At 45.6% G+C, this 17,934-nt stretch overlaps 1 protein-coding gene across 1 annotated transcript; it reads left to right on the plus strand.

The window, feature by feature from the left end:
- Nucleotides 1-8,357: 8,357 nt before the first annotated feature.
- On the plus strand, nt 8,358-11,828 carry LOC128738898 (transmembrane channel-like protein 5). Its single transcript, XM_053834365.1, has 6 exons — nt 8,358-8,998; nt 9,075-9,177; nt 9,293-9,888; nt 10,051-10,604; nt 10,664-11,661; nt 11,725-11,828. Exons 1-6 carry the CDS (start codon nt 8,465-8,467, stop codon nt 11,769-11,771), a joined length of 2,832 nt encoding a protein of 943 aa, XP_053690340.1. The 5' UTR covers nt 8,358-8,464; the 3' UTR covers nt 11,772-11,828.
- Nucleotides 11,829-17,934: the final 6,106 nt, after the last annotated feature.

The raw sequence follows: 17,934 nt of genomic DNA on the forward strand, positions 1-17,934 counted from the left end.
CTACCCAAGGAACCAAAAGTTCTGATAAATGGGGATTTTTAGCTTGATCATGAATAGAACTTTAATCAGTTGAATTTTTAAGTAATTAACCGTACTTTCAAGTACGTATTTGATGATTAAACTTCAAAGTTCGCAAAAAGTTCACTTAAGTCGCTATATAGAACACTGTTCAACTCAAAAAGAAACTCCAAATATTTTAAAAATAAAAAAAGATTTGGGGGAATTTTTCCACTTCTTGCCATTTTCCATTTAAACTAAGGCATTTAATTTCGGTTAACAATATCGATTATTTCATTTAATAAAAGATCATCAGAAGAATCATCGACTGTTTTTTTTATAAATATTGATTTATTGTAACTTACCATACACCACCACTTTCGATGACTTAGATGCATACCACTGCTCTGTTGCTGGAATATGCCATTTGCATCGATTTTACTCGATGCGCTATAGTTTCTCATTTACCACAGCCCCGAAACGAACTTACACTCAAAAACAACTCATCGGCAAAATTCATGTCACTAGCGGCGTCAGAGATGGCGCAATGCATCAGGATAGGCTTGCAACGCGGAACGCTCGGGTTCAAATCCAGCGGTGGTAGGTGTTAGTTAAAGTTTTTTTTAAATGGTCTATCTTAATCGCAAGGACCGGCTTTACACATGTTAGGAGGAGGCGGAAGTAGAAAAAAGAAAAGTATAAAAATAAAACTTAGTGATATTTTATAAATTTGTGACAAAGTTTCTTTAGAAGCTGCTTAGCGCTTTATGCAGCAAACTCAAGGCACCTTTGAAGTTCGGTCAATTACAGGTAAAGCTGCTTAGCAAGCTATAGATCCATAGACATAAAGCTTATTAACCTTCCTTAGACACCATTATCCAAACTCTTTGTTACTTTCAAGTCGTATGTTGAACTTTCAAGCTGCATGTTAATCTTTCAAGCTGCTACAGATATTAACGATACTTTATTGAGAATAAAGTTCGGTTTGCAAACGTAGTGTCTAGTTGTTCAGCAAGTACTTTAGGCGAAACTAAATTTGAACCAAATATAAACTTCCAAGTTCGTCCCTTAAATGAAATTCGAACTTTTGGTTGCTTGGGTATTTTTTCCATGTGTGGACTCATCACTGCGACCAGCACCGTTGATCTATTATGATATCTCACGGGACAGGTTGAATAACCTGCTATAATCGCTGTTGAGTGAGTGGTATGCTTAACTAATTGTATGCGCACTTGCGTATATTGGATTTTGGCCTTCCTTCAGGTTTGCTTTTACTTTCTCACTGCCAGTACTATCTCATGTTCGAATCGTCCCTGGCGAGAACTCATTTGCGTTCCTCTGACCAGTACGCTTTGGCCCCGTACAGAGTAAAAGTGACTGCGACGCGACGCGACTTCTCCCACACTAGTTTAAATACGCAGCCCTGCTTTTGGCGAAAAACGGCTGCTTGTCGCGTCGCGTCGCAGTCGCGTCGCGTCGCAGTCGCGTTAACTCTGGCGGTACTCTTAGACTGTAGGAGTGACTTTTGCACTATCAAGGGGCTTCATCAGGGTAATATAAATTTCAGATGAAAGAAGGGGCCTGAGGATAAAACCATGGTAAAGTAATTTGATATCGAATGGCCTGATTCTACTAAGATTCGAACTCACTACCACTCGCTTATCAATGACCATGCGACTACGGAGCCCCCCTAAGCTGCCTATACTCGGACTGGCCGGAATCTGCCCCTAGCTTAAGCTATGCCTAACTCTACTATTGCACGTTCAGGCCATTGTAACTCTGTTATAACTGGCTACTTTACATACGCGGCAGAAGGATTATCCTTACACGTCTACTCCTGTATAAAAAAGCAAAAGGCTACGCTGGCCATCTGGACGTCTCTAACTGCAAGGTCCCTTAACTATTCGGCATAACTTTGGACAGTGCGGTATTCGTCATTTATTTGTTATTGGCAGCCTCATCACAGGCACAGTCGACTTGGCTACGTGGCGGCAATTTGACAGTTTTTCCATGGGTTTTCTGTCAAATATCCACAACGTAGTAAAATCCGTATGCATTGTGTCAGGGCCTTAAGAGGGCCAGCAGTAAAGTAGCCGCATATTTTGCCAAAATAGCATTTAAGTAGCATTTAAGGCAACTTAAATGCTTATTGGCTTGCATTTAAATTCCATTGGAAATGGTTATTGGTTACCTGGGCATATATGCTGATTTGCTGCTTATGTTAATGCTTATTGGTTACCTGGGATGAGTAGTTTAATATACAAACTTGCAATTTTTCCTCATAGTAAAGTAGAAAACAACTTCCCTCATTGCTTGACCAGAAATCGGATAGAAATATTCGCCGTGAATGTTGTACAACATTTGTACAATACCATTTCGCGAAAAAGCTTAAGCGGAATGTAGGGGATTGTTCCTGTTGTGATACGGTCCCGGGTGTGAAATACCCGTAGTTTTTAACGTTTTTATCTAGGACAGCACATGACATGTGACTTCTTCTTCTTCTTGTTTTTGTTTGGCGATTCCCTTTCAAAATTTACTACGGCAAGCGAAGTGTTTTCAAGAATGCAGCTGCAGTTTATGATAGAAGCTACTTGTCCTAGTTGATCACTAATTACACAAAAATAGATCCAATCTGATCGAATAATACTTACATTTTGATTTAGTTTGTTTTATGTTAACACGCCACGATAAACAAACTCTTTAAAACCATAGTAACGTGAAAAGCTTGATTGTTGCAGGGTTTGCTGTGGTTTCCAGCAACACTTTTGCGCTTCCCTTGTGAATTTTTGTTTCTACAGTTGCACGCATGAAATCAGCCAATCAGGAAGCTGGCTCTTTTTTGACAGCAAATTGGCTCCTTTGCGATACAACGTGTCATGTCCTGTCCTAGGTTAGAACGATCAAGAGACAGGATCGTTGTTGGCTGTTCTCCAAACGGTATCAAAAAAGATCCTCGGTGGTACAAGACTACGTGTAAAAGTCAGTCTGCCTGTCGACGAATTTAATAGATTTCGCTGCTCTGCAGAGGATCGTAACGCATCGTGAAACGACGAAGTCCTCTGGCCGTCCAGCGCTTCCCTCTGATATTCCACTACGATGGAATTGTAGAAAACCTTCGCCATCTTGTAACCTGATTGGAATCGGTGTTTGACCGCTGGTTAAGCTAGAGTCCTGTTCGTACGCGAAGGCCCTTCGGAGAGAAAAACCACCGGCTAGAAGGCCACAACCCCGTTACGTGCTACAGAGGAGTACTTCATAGCGTTACAGCAGTGTGGTACAAATACGTGGTCAACCACGAATCACCGGTGACAGCAAAGGTGCTGGTGGTCGACGAGTTAAGCCAGCGTCGAGTCACACTTGTTCGTCGGAAAAGACGAACGTTTCGGAGCGGAAGGTCCGAGGAGGTCTGGTTGAGCCTGGCTCCCGCTCTTCGACGCCAGAACCGATAAGTGCCTACTTCGTTCACGAGCGCCATCGATAGAGCGACCGTCAGGACTCTAAAAGCTCGATCCACATCATCGAGTTCTCAAAGGTACGTCACGTCACACTCTTTCCCTCTCTACGTCTACATGTTCCTGTCTACAGGGCCCCAACAGTTCCAGTCGGCCGCACCGTTTAATTAATGCACGATTGCATATAAATATAACTTTTTCCTCAACTGAGCCCTATGTTTGTCGTGCATGTGTATTTGGTATTTTGTCTGCTTGATAGTCTGAGGTTCTGGGAAGTGAGTCTTCTCCAGTATATTGGTGGGTAGCCGACCCTGTAACCAACAGTTCGATCAGTAGTACGGTTACGTTAGTTACACTTTGTTAACGAAAAAGAGTACTTTTTCGTACCTCAATATCTCCAAAATTCCGAAATTCCAAGGATTTTTTCATCCAAGCCAACGCTATTTGGTTATCGTTCAGGATCACTTCGTTCGCTTCCGGAAAATTCTTAAGGCTTGCGCTGAATTGGTACGTGATGGTAGCGTTTGCGTTAATCTGACAGATAATCTGTTGAGGATTGTTGGAATGCCGTGAAAACAACCATTAACAGCGTAGCGCAAAACGTCCTAGGCCGTGTGGCACCGAATCGACGTAACGAATGGTTTGACGAGGAATGCTAGCAGATATTGGCTGATGTCGTATCCGAATCTAGAAGACGAACCACACGTCTGTCATTCGCGAAAGTAGCACACAGAATGTTCTATCCGATTACCGATCTTTCTAACGATACAGGACCTTACGGGATATGTTGTACACACGTCAAAGAATTCTATGCTTGGTTGCCAGACAATATGTCGGACTTCATTAATGTCTGAGCAGTGCTACCATTCAAGTGTCATTTTTATCTTACGTTCAATTTTGTAACAAAGCAAGTTTCATAATTCATATATTAAATGAGTGTTATTGATTTACTTAGATTCTACCTTACTAATGCTATTCACTACAGCTGAGAAGAACGCAGCGCGGGTACAAATGCTGCGAAGAGGCACCCGTCAGAATGTTATCGCACTACGCACGCATCTACAAACAAAACAGAAGCGGAGGCAGCAAACCCGACTCTTCAAGGAGAAGAAGCGCCACCAAGAGGAGAAGGAGTGCAAAGAACTCGAACAGCTGTACCGCTTTCACGACACACGGAAGTTCTATCAGAAACTCAACGGATCTCGCAAAGGCTTTGTGCCGCGGGCCGAAATGTGCAGAGATAAAGATGGAGGTATCTTGACTGACGACCGTGCGGTGATCGAAAGGTGGAAGCACTACGATGAATGGCGTGCAGGCGGAAGATCATGATAGCGGAGGAAGTGACCACATTGGTGTAGCAAGCAACGAAGATGTGCCACCCCCATCGATAAGGGAAGTTAAAGAAGCCATTCAGCGGCTGAAGAACAACAAAGCAGCGGGAGAGGATGGCATTGGAGCGGAACTTATTAAAATGGGCCCGGACAAATTGGCCGGTTGTCTGCATCAACTGATTGTCAAGATTTGGGATACGGAACGACTACCGGAGGAGTGGAAAGACGGGGTTATCTGCCCTATCTACAAGAAAGGTGATAAGCTGGATTGTGAGAACTACCGAGCCATCACTATCCTGAATGCCGCCTACAAAGTGCTGTCCCAAGTCCTCTTTCATCGACTATCGCCAATAGCCAATAGATTTGTGGGAAGTTACCAGGCCGGCTTCATGGAGGGTCGGTCTACAACAGACCAAATCTTCACCCTGCAGCAGATCCTCCAGAAGTGCCGCGAATTCCGAGTCCCCACGCACCACCTGTTCATCGATTTCAAAGCCGCATATGATAGCGTAAACCGACAAGAGCTATGGAAAATTTTGGACGAAAACGGCTTTCCGGGTAAGCTTACTAGACTTATCATGGCTACGATGGATGGGATCCAGTGCTGTGTGAGAATCTCGGGTGGATTGTCGGACCCATTCGAATCTCGCAGGGGACTTCGACAAGGAGATGACCTTGCCTGTTTGCTATTCAACATTGCGCTTGAAGGTGTTATAAGACGAGCGGCGATTGAAATGCGGGACACGATTTTCAATAAATCCAGTCAATTTATCTGCTTTGCTGACGACGTGGATGCTTTTGGCAGAACGTTTGAGGCGGTAGAAGAGCAGTATACCAGACTAAAACGCGAAGCAGAGAAGATTGGGTTGAAGATAAATGCGTCTAAAACGAAGTATATGCTGACGGGCGGGACCGAGCGCGACAGGGCCCGCTTGGGCAGTACCATTGTAATCGACGGGGATGAGTTCGAGGTAGTCGACGAGTTCGTATACCTTGGCTCACTGGCAACAGAGGACAACAATACCAGCCGTGAGATTAAAAGACGTATTATCAGCGGAAGTCGGGCCACTACGGACTCCACAAACACTTGCGGTCGAACAATTTGAGCCGTACAAAGTGCACACTGTACAAAACGCTAATCAGACCGGTTGTCCTCTACGGGCACGAAACGTGGACATTGCTAGAAGAGGACCTACGAGCACTCGGAGTTTTCGAACGGCGGGTGCTAAGAACCATCTTTGGCGGAGTGCAAGAGAACGGTGTATGGAGGCGAAGAATGAACCACGAGCTCGCGCGTCTCTACGGCGAACCAAGTATTCAGAAAGTGGTTAAAGCTGGACGGATACGCTGGGCAGGACATGTTGCTAGAATGCCGGACAACTATCCTGCAAAAATGGTTTTCGCATCAAATCCGGTAGGAACAAGACGAAGAGGGGCACAGCGAGCGAGGTGGCAAGACCAGGTGGAGCGAGATCTGACGGGCACTGGGTGCCCGCGGAACTGGAGATCAGTTGCCTTGGACCGAAACAGATGGAGAAATTATACTGCGCGGGCCTTGTCGTAAGACGTTAGGCCAATTAAGTAAGTAAGTAAGTAAGTTCTCCAAAAACAACTGAACAAGCATTTAACATTTTAAAACGAAATAAATAAAATAAATAAATAAATAATGCAGCACATGCTGAATAAAAACTCCTGGTTTTAAAGGTCTATTAAGCAAAAATTGCTTCTTAGAAGCGTACAGAAAAATATTTTCCATATACATACTTCTAAGTTCAGCCAATTTTTCTTTTTTTCTTTCGCTAAATGAATGTTTGTCGATATGAAACCTCAATATGTAATAATTATTTTCTAAACAATGTATGTATGTAATCTGCTGTTTTTTATTGAAAGAAGTTTATGATTGGTTCGACTTGAACTAGATGGCTAATAACTTTCAACAACGACTCTCTCGACGATACATTTGTAATTGTATTTTGTATGTATTTTTTGTCGTAGGTGTATTGTTTTTTTTTAAATAAATATCATGAAGACCACTAAGAGTTCAATGATTTCTTTTATGAATAAATAAATAATTGTTTTATTGTTTGATTTTTTATTGTTTATTGTTTGATTTTTTAGACATTCGAGATCGAGACAGGAGATCGGATTAAGTTTGTATTGAATGTGGTGAACATATTGGACCAGGCACGTGTTATAAATAAAAACCTATACTAGTCATTTGCGAAATTTGAAAACCTATATTAGCTTATCACAATGACAGACAAGGAAGATTTCGTTCGAATGGAATTTTGCAAGCTCAGGACAAAGAGTGAAGACGCGACAAATGACAAATTAAGCAGCCCTCAACAATCCCACCGTCGTATCTAATCTTATCTCGGAGATATAGCTGTTGTACGCGCGCTGTACGGTTTATATTGTTTGTACCTGCATATGTTATTTATATTGGAGCTAAGTGAAAGCTATTTTACCGTATGCATCAGAATATAATCGACAGTGAATCGTTCTGGAAGTGTTGTTCTGCGTTGTGTAGCGAATAGTGATTTACGATGGATTATTTCGGTAATTTGTTTTGAAAATATGTGTTACAGGTATTTTTGCTCGATCTAGCTGCAGGCGTAAAGATATACCCGTTTGTTTCCTGATTATGGCGTAAATAATCTTTATCGGCCCACTGTTTAGTACAGACACAAACCGCTAGTTGGGAACGGAATTTTTTTCTGCAGACAAACCTTGGTTCTTGGCTAAAAAATTTATTCAGAACAGGAGGCCAAATTTACGCGTGCACAAATGATGTCGTGATACAAGTTCTCAGATGAAGCATGATCAGATTTGGCATCGTCTGCATCGACAGGCGTTTTTAGAGCCTCAGCAGAGCCACATTTATGAAATTTGATTTGAATATAGGTACAAAATAAAAAATCTGTTCAGCAGAACGGATTTCCAGACATTTTAGCATCAGAAATATTCTGTGAGTAATTCACACGTCTTATTTGAATTGACCATTGAACACGAATTGAACGTTGAACATGAAAAGCGAAAAAAACAGCTGAAGACCGTTTCTTACCTACATAGCGCTCTTGTAGGTAATTATGTTTGAATGATAATCCAAACTTGAGCTTCTTTTGAGTGAACTTGCATAGAAAAATCGTCATATAAACTTGATTGCATCGTTTACATTTTTCACAATTATTAAAAGCTAAAGCCTGTTAAAGGGTTAAATGGGAACTAAATAATGTTGTGGTTGGTTTTGCCAGTGCTGCTTGTTTGCATTTCAAGCAAATGGAAATGAAAATTCTCCAGGATATTTTAAAAGTTAGCAGATTTTGTAGATTTTTTAGAAAATGAAACATATTTACTACACAGTGGGAAAATTACATACGGGGTTCAACTATAGGTTCACGAATGGAAAGCAATCGTTAACGTATCAGAAAAAGACTTGGAAAATATGCGAACTGGGAGCATGAAAATTGAAACCTGGCAGCGCTGCCATGCAGCAATTTATGCTGATAGATAAACGTCAAAACAAATTTGTCATCCTTCGATAAGGAAGTGAATTCATTACAAACTAGTTTTTCAATAATTGTTTTAATTATCAAGAATTCTGAAATGTTACGATCGGAAAAAGTGAAAGTTTAAAAACCAAGTGTCAATTCGAACAAACCAACAGATAATCGCCATCGCAGGATGGCCCGGAACCACCGTCGAACGGTGAGCGACGTATTCAACATCGAAGTGGCATCAGCGGAAGCTGAATCGAACCGACTGGTGGTCGACCAGCAACTGCACCAACTGCAGCTGCAACAGCAGCATCAGCAGCAGCAGAATCTGGCCTTTTCCGATATCACCAAATGTTCGCCATCGTCGTCGTCCAGTGATTTTCAGAGCACCAGCGACAGCAACTTTCTGCTGCGGGCCGATGGCGCCCACCGACGACAGCAGCATCAGTATTGTTACGGTAGTGTTGACAACAACAACAAGCAGGCGACGGCGATGATAGCGAACGGCGGGGCCGAACTGGATGATGATGTACTGCAACAGGTGCAACAGCATCACCAACGGGAGGACGGGGTATTAGAGCATGATGATGTTGATGATGATAATGATGACGACGATGAAGATGGAATACGGGAGTACGCAAGCCGCAGCCGACAAGGTAGTCAGTTTGAGTCTAGTGCCGTTGCCGCCGACTGCGGCAGAGCAAGTCGAGTGGCTGTCGATGTAAGTATTTACTTCCTTATATAGGCCTGCCTGAAGTGGATTGTGACTTAACTGGCCTTTCTGTTTGTTTTCGCAGAGCTTTCGAAGATGGTCGGCGAATTTCGGCAAAAGTATCAAGAACAATAAACGCAACATGTATAATAAAACGATCCGTTTCATGCCGTCACGGTTGCAGAAAAGTGAGTTATTCTTCTAAGTAGGGTTAGATTTATATAGACTGGGAATTAGGTTTAGCAGTGATGCGAAGAAGTGTGAATTGATCAAATGCAAATGAGTTTCTGTTTTAATTTTCAGCTCTTTCCATCGATGGCGATCTGATTACGTCCACCGCTTCCGATGTGGAGCACATCACGATGGAGCTGGAGCAGAAGGAACAGCTGATGGAGGACAATCCACTGTCGGAACAGCTGCGCATCGAAGCGATCAAATCGATGGCTCAGACGCTGTCGATTAAGCGGCAGATCAGGGCTAATCTGACCCGCACGGTAAACCGCCGGTCGGTCAGTCGTTCCAAGTCGTTTGGCCTGCTGAGGAAATGCAAATACGGCGGGAAAATGTACCTCAGTCGTTCGATGAAGTTCGTCAAGCACGCGATTACGAACTTCGAACTGTTCTATGGCAGTATGAAGGAAATCGAGGGACACTTTGGTAGTCGGATCAGTGCCTATTTTAAGTTTCTACGCTGGCTGCTAGTGCTGAATCTGCTTGTTGTGGTGTTCGTGTTTTGGTTCGTTACTTTTCCGCAGATTTTGTACGCTGGATTGCAGGAAGCATCGCGCGATTCGGAGGGAAAGCCCCTCAATGTGTCACAGGATGTTGTTGAGTCTACCGCTAAGATGCTGCAGAATGTTCGCGGGGATTTTCGGTTTACGGATGTGTTCACCGGAGAGGTAAGTCTAAGAATCAAAGATTCGATTTTTGTTTGTCAACTTATAACTTACGTTAACTTCATTAATTACAAGCTAACACGGCTTTAAAGTTCCGGTTTGTATAGATTCTCCTCCCGTGGGTTAAACCTTTCCAACTCATCCTTCTACCTTCCCTCATTTCAGGGTTATCTAACGGAATCGATTATGTTCTACGGTTTCTACACCAATTCCTCCTTCACGCTGCTGCCGGGCACCTCTGAATACAGTCTTCCCCACGCGTACTTTCTGACCGTAATGATAATGTACCTAGCAACATTTGCCTTCGTCTCACTCAGCATGGCCCGCTCGTACCGGGTGAGCTTCATCGAGTCCAGCGGAGCCGTTCACAACGTACTCACGCACAAGATCTTCTGCTCGTGGGATTTCGGAATAGCGAATGAGAAAGCCGCTCAGCTGAAGCATGCCAGCATCTATCAGGAGCTGCGCGAACATCTGACCGTATTGAACCGTCCCGCGGTACCGTCCGGCAAGTGGTACCGACTACGAAGCACGGCCTTTCATCTGACGGCGCACCTAACGGTGCTGTTGATGATCACTTCCATCGGCTACGGAACCTGGATGCTGCTGCAGCAGTTTGGCGAAACGGAACACTTCAGCACCTGGTCGGCGCTGTACGTTTCGATCGCCACCAACGTCACGATGCTTGCCTTTCAATACATTTTTCGATTCATCGCCGAGTAAGTAATTCTTCTCAAAAGAAACCAACAAAATTCAAATAATTAATTTCCTCCCGTAGAAAAGAGGACTACCGCCGAGCCTCCATCGCCCTGAACATCAATCTACTGCGCAACTTCCTGCTCCAGCTGTGCATCGTCGGCGTTTTAATGTGCTACTGGTTAACCCGCTCGTACGACACCTGCTGGGAAACGCGCATTGGCCAGGAGATCTACCGCCTAGTGGTTGTTGACTTCATAATCTCCGTCCTGTTTCTAGCCTCCCTACAAGCTTCCCGCTACGCTCTGAATCGCTTCTACTGCCGAACCATTTCCCTACCGGAATTCTGCCTAACCAACAACAGTCTAGGCCTTGTGTACAACCAAACCCTACTCTGGTTTGGACTCCTATTCTCCCCACTACTGTGCCTGATCGTCGTAGGCAAACTCCTATTCATTTTCTACGTCAAAAAACTCAGTCTAATCTACTTCTGCAAAATCCCGGACAAACTGTGGCGTTCCAGCCAAACGCACACCCTTTTCCTGGTGCTAGTTTTCGTGTCCCTGTTCGGCGTGATCGTCACCCACGGGTACATCATGACCCAAGTCCCCGTGAGCAGCGAATGTGGCCCTTTCCGCGGTAACACCTACATGTACCAGCTGTTCATGCAGGGAATCCTCAAACTGCGCGAAGAGCACATCTTCTGGAAGATATTCATGTACATCACCAAACCGGCCATGATTGGCGGACTGCTGTTGGCGATGGCCGTCGTTGCCTACTATCTGCGTGCGAAATCGAAGGCTCAGATTGCCAAGGTACGGCTGCTGAAGGAGATGCTCTGCATGGAGGCCAAAGATAAGGAGTTTCTGCTGGCAAACATCAGTAAGATTACGCGTGGTAAGGAGTGGGATTTCGATAGGGATTTGCTCGCTGGTCGGCAGAATGGAGCCGATAAGTACTACAGTGATCCCAGCGGGACGTGGCGGTACGCCGAGAGTCCCCGTAAGATTAGTGGAAATTCCATTGTTGGAGAGGACAACGATAACGGACAAAGTCCGAATGGTATTTCCGGATATCAACGTGAGTAGACAGGGTGGAAAAAGGGTTGCTTGATGAGGGAACTTTAAGCGTTTAATTTTTCAGGTATTGACGAGTTGGGCGAGGAGCGAGTTCGAATGAGACGGTTTTAAAATATGATTATATACAGTGATTTAAATGTTTACACAAAGTCACTAAGTGGAACTTAGTGTGATATATTTATTTATTATATTCTTTAATAAATGTTTTTGATCAAAACGCGTTTTAGATTTAAAAGAGCTTTATAAGCTTAGGTTTCCAGTTTGACGATTTTGTTCCGGCTTCAAACTTTACGGAAATACTGCTCCATTGGTCGGTCCTTACCTCCATTGGTCCCTACCAATGAACTGGGGACGCTGGCAAAGGGTGAACATGTGCATTCCATAAGCTTTGTTCATTAACTCCTATTCCTACATCCACGAGGTGCCGGCTGGGGTACGCAACCTCGGTTGTCGTATGCTGACAGGAAAGGAGGCACAGTGGCTCCCGCCCACATTAAGATGGCAGCCCCATCAGCGGGATAAGGACCTGAGGTTAACAGCCTACTGTACCGGAACACAAAAAGTTAATGAAAATGAAAGAAGAAATCTCCCTGGATTATTGGCAACGACCTTTAGCATCAAAACACGGACACGAATCAGAACATGGAATATACTGACCCTTGCCCAGCAGGGCAAGCTGGCTCAACTTGCAAGGGAACCTAGCCGCCTGAAGCTTGAAATCCTGTGGCTGAGCGAGGTCCGCTGGCCAGGTACTGGCCAACACAGGACATCATCCGGGCAAGTCTTGCTCTACTCTGGCATACGAGGTGAAAATGCTACTCGAGAAAGAGGAGTTGGATTCCTTCTGAGTCCAGGGGCACATGCGGCCCTGATGAAGTGGGAACCGGTAAATGAGCTGGGCAATTGTTGCCAGATTCAGAACACGGGTTAGGACCTTACGGCAATCCAGTGCTATGCGCCAACAGATGCTGCCGACCTGCAGGAGAAAGAGAGTTTTTACAGCCAGCTGAACAGCGTGGTTCAGATGGGCGACTTCAACGCGAAGATTGGCTCAAACAACGTGGGCATTTAACGCCATGGCCTAGGAGAGATGAGCGAAAACGGAGAGCTGTTTACAGAATTCTGTGGTAATAACGACATGGTCATTGGTGGATCGCTCTTCCCCCATAGACCAGTACATAAAGTCACGTGGGTTTCCTGCGACGGCCGAACAGAAAACCAAATCGACCACATCTGCATTAGCCGGAAATGGAGAAGAAGCCTTGATGTACGCAACAAACGCAGCGCTGACATTGCATCCGACCATCATCTTGTTGTCGCTGAGATACGTCTGCGCGTCGCACGTGGCCAACAACGGGAGGAGAAAGTTGGGTGCCGCTATGACGTTCGACGATTGGAGAACCCTGAGGTGAAAAGGGCCTTTGTCGAACAATTTGAATCTCGAGCCTCCGAACTGCCACCCGGTGGAACCGTCGAAGAGCAATGGACCGGCATCAAGAACGCCTTCATCACGACCAGTGATGAAATCCTCGGCAAAGCGGGCAGCTGGCGGAGGGAGTAGATTTCGGATGAAACTTGGAGGAAGATCGACGAGCGGAGAGAGGCGAAAGCCGGTATTGAACGAGCGCGGACCAGATCGGCTAAGACAGGCTGCCCGTCAACGATACGCTGAACTGGAGAAGGCTGTTAAACGTGTTTGTAGGTGGGACAGGAAAGCCTTGACTAACTCCCTAGCCGAACAAGGAGAAACCGCCGCCGCCAATGGTGATATCCGTTTGTTGTACGATATTTCTCGCCGCCTTGATGGTGCCAGGATGAATACAAAGATGCCGCTAAAGGACAGAGCTGGTCAGCTATTGACTGACCGTACAGAACAGCTTAAGCGATGGACTGAACATTTTGAACAACTCTTCCGAGTTTCAAATGTCAGAGACCAACAAAACCAGCAGCGTGTGACGCCTACAGTTCGTCGAATCAATCGCGTGAACTCGGAGGTGCCATCGCTGGATGAAATTGTAGCAGCCATCAAGAGTATGAAATCCAATAGAGCGCCAGGGATAGATCGTATTTCAGCCGAAATGCTCAAAGCTGACCCATCTTTGTCAGCCCAGATGATGCATCAGCTTTTCAGCAATATTTGGGAAACCGCAACTTTTCCGGTGGACTGGATGCAGGGCATATTGGTCAAAGCCCCTAAGAAAGGAGACCTAACGGAATGCGGTAACTGGCGTGGCATCACGTTGCTCTGTATTACTCTCAAAGTACTCTGTAAGGTAATCCTCAACCGGATCCAGGAGAAGATTGACGCTACTCTCCGGCGGCAGCAAGCAGGATTCCGTGCTGGCCGATCATGTGTAGACCATATCACAACGCTCCACATTATATTGGAGAAGATCAACGAATTCCAGGACTCTTCTGCTGGTGTTCGTTGACTTCGAACGTTCGGCCGACTCAACCACGAAAACATCTGGGGCGCACTTAGGCGTAGAGGAGTTCCAGATAAGCTAGTCCATCTCATCGAGGCTCAGTACGAGGCGTTCTCGTGCAAGGTTTTGCACGACGGCGTCTTGTCCGACCCCATAAGGGTTACTGCTGGCGTGAGACAGGGCTGCATTTTATCACCGCTTCTGTTTCTCATCGTTATGGATGAGATATTAGTTGGAGCAATTGACAGTAGACCAAATCGAGGATTGCCTTGGAATCCTCTAACGATGGAGCAGCTAAATGACCTCGACCTAGCCGACGACATTGTCTTGCTCGCACAACGCCGAAACGATATGCAGAGCAAGTTAGACGACCTCTCCGAGAGCTCCCAGGCAGCAGGTCTCACAGTCAATGTAGCGAAAACTAAGTCTATGGTAGTGAACACTGACAATTCCACCAACTTTACAGTAGCGGGACAACAAGTTGAGCAGGTAGCCGTCTTTCAATATCTTGGTAGCCAAACAACGCCCGATGGTGGTACCAAGACTGATATAGCCACACGGATCAGGAAGGCCAGGGGTGCCTTTGCAGGTCTGCAAAACATTTGGTGCTCAAACCAGGTCATTCTACGTTCGAAAGTCCGAATCTTTAAATCAAACGTTAAATCCGTACTGCTGTATGCCTACGAAACGTGGTGCGTCTCAGCAGAGACAACGCAAAAACTGCAGGTATTCATTAACCGGTGCCTGCGATACATCATTCGTGCCTGGTGGCCTGATAACAGGATATCCAATGAGGAACTCCATCGTCGGTGTCATCAACGGCCGATAGCCACAGAAATTCGTGAACGTAGGTGGAAGTGGATCGGACACACCTTGAGGAAAGGAGCGAACGAGGTTTGCAGAGAAGCACTCGACTGGAATCCACAAGGACAGAGTAGAAGGGGCAGACCCAGAGGCTCATGGCGACCGAGCTTAGCCAACGACATCCGGGCTGTAGACGAGAACCTGTCCTGGCGACAGGTAAAAGCCATGGCGGGTAACCGTCAGCAGTGGAGATCTCTAATTTCATCCCTTTGTTCTGCCGGACCGGCGGACATGGACACATAAGTAAGTAAGTAAGGCCCTTAAAACACCTGGGAGTCACGTCGACTATGCCTGCAAGAAGGCTTCCACACCTATTTCGGCATTGTCTCTTATGATGTCTAATATCTCTTCGGTATATGGCAGCCAGGGAAGGTTATTATCCAACGTGGTCCAATCCATACTTAGGTAGGGCGAACCGGTGTGGTCATCGGCGTTAGGAACCAAAAGCTACCTAGGCAAGCTGGAAAGTACCTATCATCTTATGTGCTTGAGAGTGGCGAGTGCGTATCGCACAGTTTCATATGACGCAATCTGCGTCTTAGCGGGTATGATGCCTATTGGCATCATCATCAGTGAGGACGTTGAGTGCTTCAACCAACGTGGAACTAGAGGCATGCAGAGTGCCACAAGATCAGCGGGAATGGTCTGATTCCACAAAGGGCCGGTGGACACACCGACTTATTCCGGAACTATCCGGGTGGGTCGACAGGCGCCACGGCGAAGTCAACTTCCACCTGACACAGATTCTGTCAGGGCATGGTTGTTTTAGACATCTGCACTAGTCGGGCATGCGGAGTCCCCCGTGTGTCCCGAATGCATGGATGTAGAAGAAATCGCAGAACATGGTTTCTTTATATGCCCTCGTTTTGTGGGCACGAGAAGCAACATGCAGGCAGTGAGCGGACAGGACACTACTCCGGACAACTTAGTCCAAAGGATGTGTTCTAGCTCGGACGTCTGGGAAGCGGTCAATGCGGCTGCTACCCAGATTGTACATGAGCTACAAAACCTCTGGAGAGCCGATCAACGGCGAGTAAATAACGTAAATACCATAGTCCAGTAGTTATCTAAGAGGGTGCGTTAAGCACAAAAGCCCCTCCCTGAAGTAATACCGATAAGGTGGTGCCAGGGGGGATTGAGGCTGGGGACTCTAGTATGGTTTTAGTGGGTCTAGATCCTCACGCCCCATTAGGGAGGTCGGGATACCAAACCCCACTCCCTGAGTTGTCTTCTCAGGTGTCTGATAGTACCGTATCTTCTAGGTTGCTGAGCAGATTTCCCCACTCGTTAAAAAAAAGCTGCATGTAAATTGAGGCGACCTTTCTCTGCTGATTGCGCTGCAGGACGTGTGTTGGGAGGACGTTCAGAGATGGACATACTCTCTACCAGAGCATCCGATCAGGCGTAGAAATAGTTCCAAGTCCAGATTGTAACACGGGACGGTTGGGACCAGAGCTTGATTCTGCAATCAGCGGGTGGCTTAAGCGCCACTCTCAATGAGAGACCACCCACCTTGTTCGCTTTGCCCAGCTATGAGACCCTCTCCTTACGGGCGAGTATTATTTGTTTCAAGGTTCCGGCTCTGAAACGATTCCACCGTACCGGGACAACATCAACAGTAGACCAAAAACCTTAAGGAAAAACTGCCAGGGATGACAAACCGCAACACAAAATATATCGGTTTGGTTCCTTCGATTCTACACAAAATATATATAATTTCTCATCACAGGGACAAGTCTCGCATGCATATCATCTAGAAAGTCTCAAAAGTAGGAAAAGGGGCTGAAAGATTGAGGCCAACAATTTTTATATTCTACAGAATTTCATTCGCAGCGAGAAAAAAAATACATTTGCTTGGTTTCATACGGGGCTCGAACCCAGACCCTCTAAAAAAATATCATCTAACTCTTATTATCATCACTATCACAAAGGCTGCGGCTGTTACATAATCATGTCACTTCCCAGAGGCTATCATAAATCTATACTGTCGACATACTATCTTCGAACGTGCGTGCTGAGTGCTATTTAACGTGCTTCATACGAATTGCAGCGATCATTTCGCTGACCTAGGATTTGATTGTTCATTTACGGTTTCAAAAAAGGTAATTCGATCGGTAACGGCAAAGATTCTGTGCACTTGATATCCATCTTTCTAGGCCGTACATAAAAGTAGGTAACTTGGGCGATGTCTCAAACGGTGAGCAAAAAGAGAACCGTTGACGAATGCGGTTCGAACTCAGGCGATGTTAACTGAGATTGATTTTCACGCTGGGTGGTTTTGCCCACTGGTCCAGCTCGGCACTCAGTGGGAGCGGTACAGTTCGGTACCACTAATCGATCATGCGCATGTCGGGAGTAAAGAAGTTGGAACGTACTCACAAAATGGATTTACGTGAAGCGGAATTGCGATGCGATGCTGTGATGTAACTCCCAACGGAGATTTGGCGATGCTGCTTCGTATGCTGCTCCCTGCCTAGCGACGAGTTGACGAACGTCCCTCTACCGGCCACGTGAGGTTGTGCCGGGAAATTTGCCAGTAGAAAGTGGAGGGGAATGCGGTTGGTCCGTTGAGTGCGGAGTATCGGGAAACTGCAGCGGATAGAATCTAAATCCAGTATCGCACGTATCCGAAGGGTCGGAATTAAAATAAGCAGTGCACGTGGTCTGCATTAAATTTTTACCCCTTGTTCTAATTCGATTAAGCACGATATCTTCCCAAAACTTTTCACGCGCTGCGAGCCTATCTAGCGAATCTAATCTGGGAAAGAAAGCTACTTTAAGGTACACTGTGTTAAATAATTTCACGACTCAAAATCTACCTCAACAAATACACCGCGGCGCTAAACGAAAATTGTAACCGATCCTATCTTTTCCACGATCCAAGACAAAGTGATCTAGTCATGCTTAGTATCCCTCAGATATATGATAATCATAGAATCTTCGGTTCCGGAACGACGTAATCATTTACGAAATGACCTACGAAT

Source organism: Sabethes cyaneus, chromosome 1, assembly GCF_943734655.1.
Source record: "Sabethes cyaneus chromosome 1, idSabCyanKW18_F2, whole genome shotgun sequence".
Taxonomy (NCBI): domain Eukaryota; kingdom Metazoa; phylum Arthropoda; class Insecta; order Diptera; family Culicidae; genus Sabethes; species Sabethes cyaneus.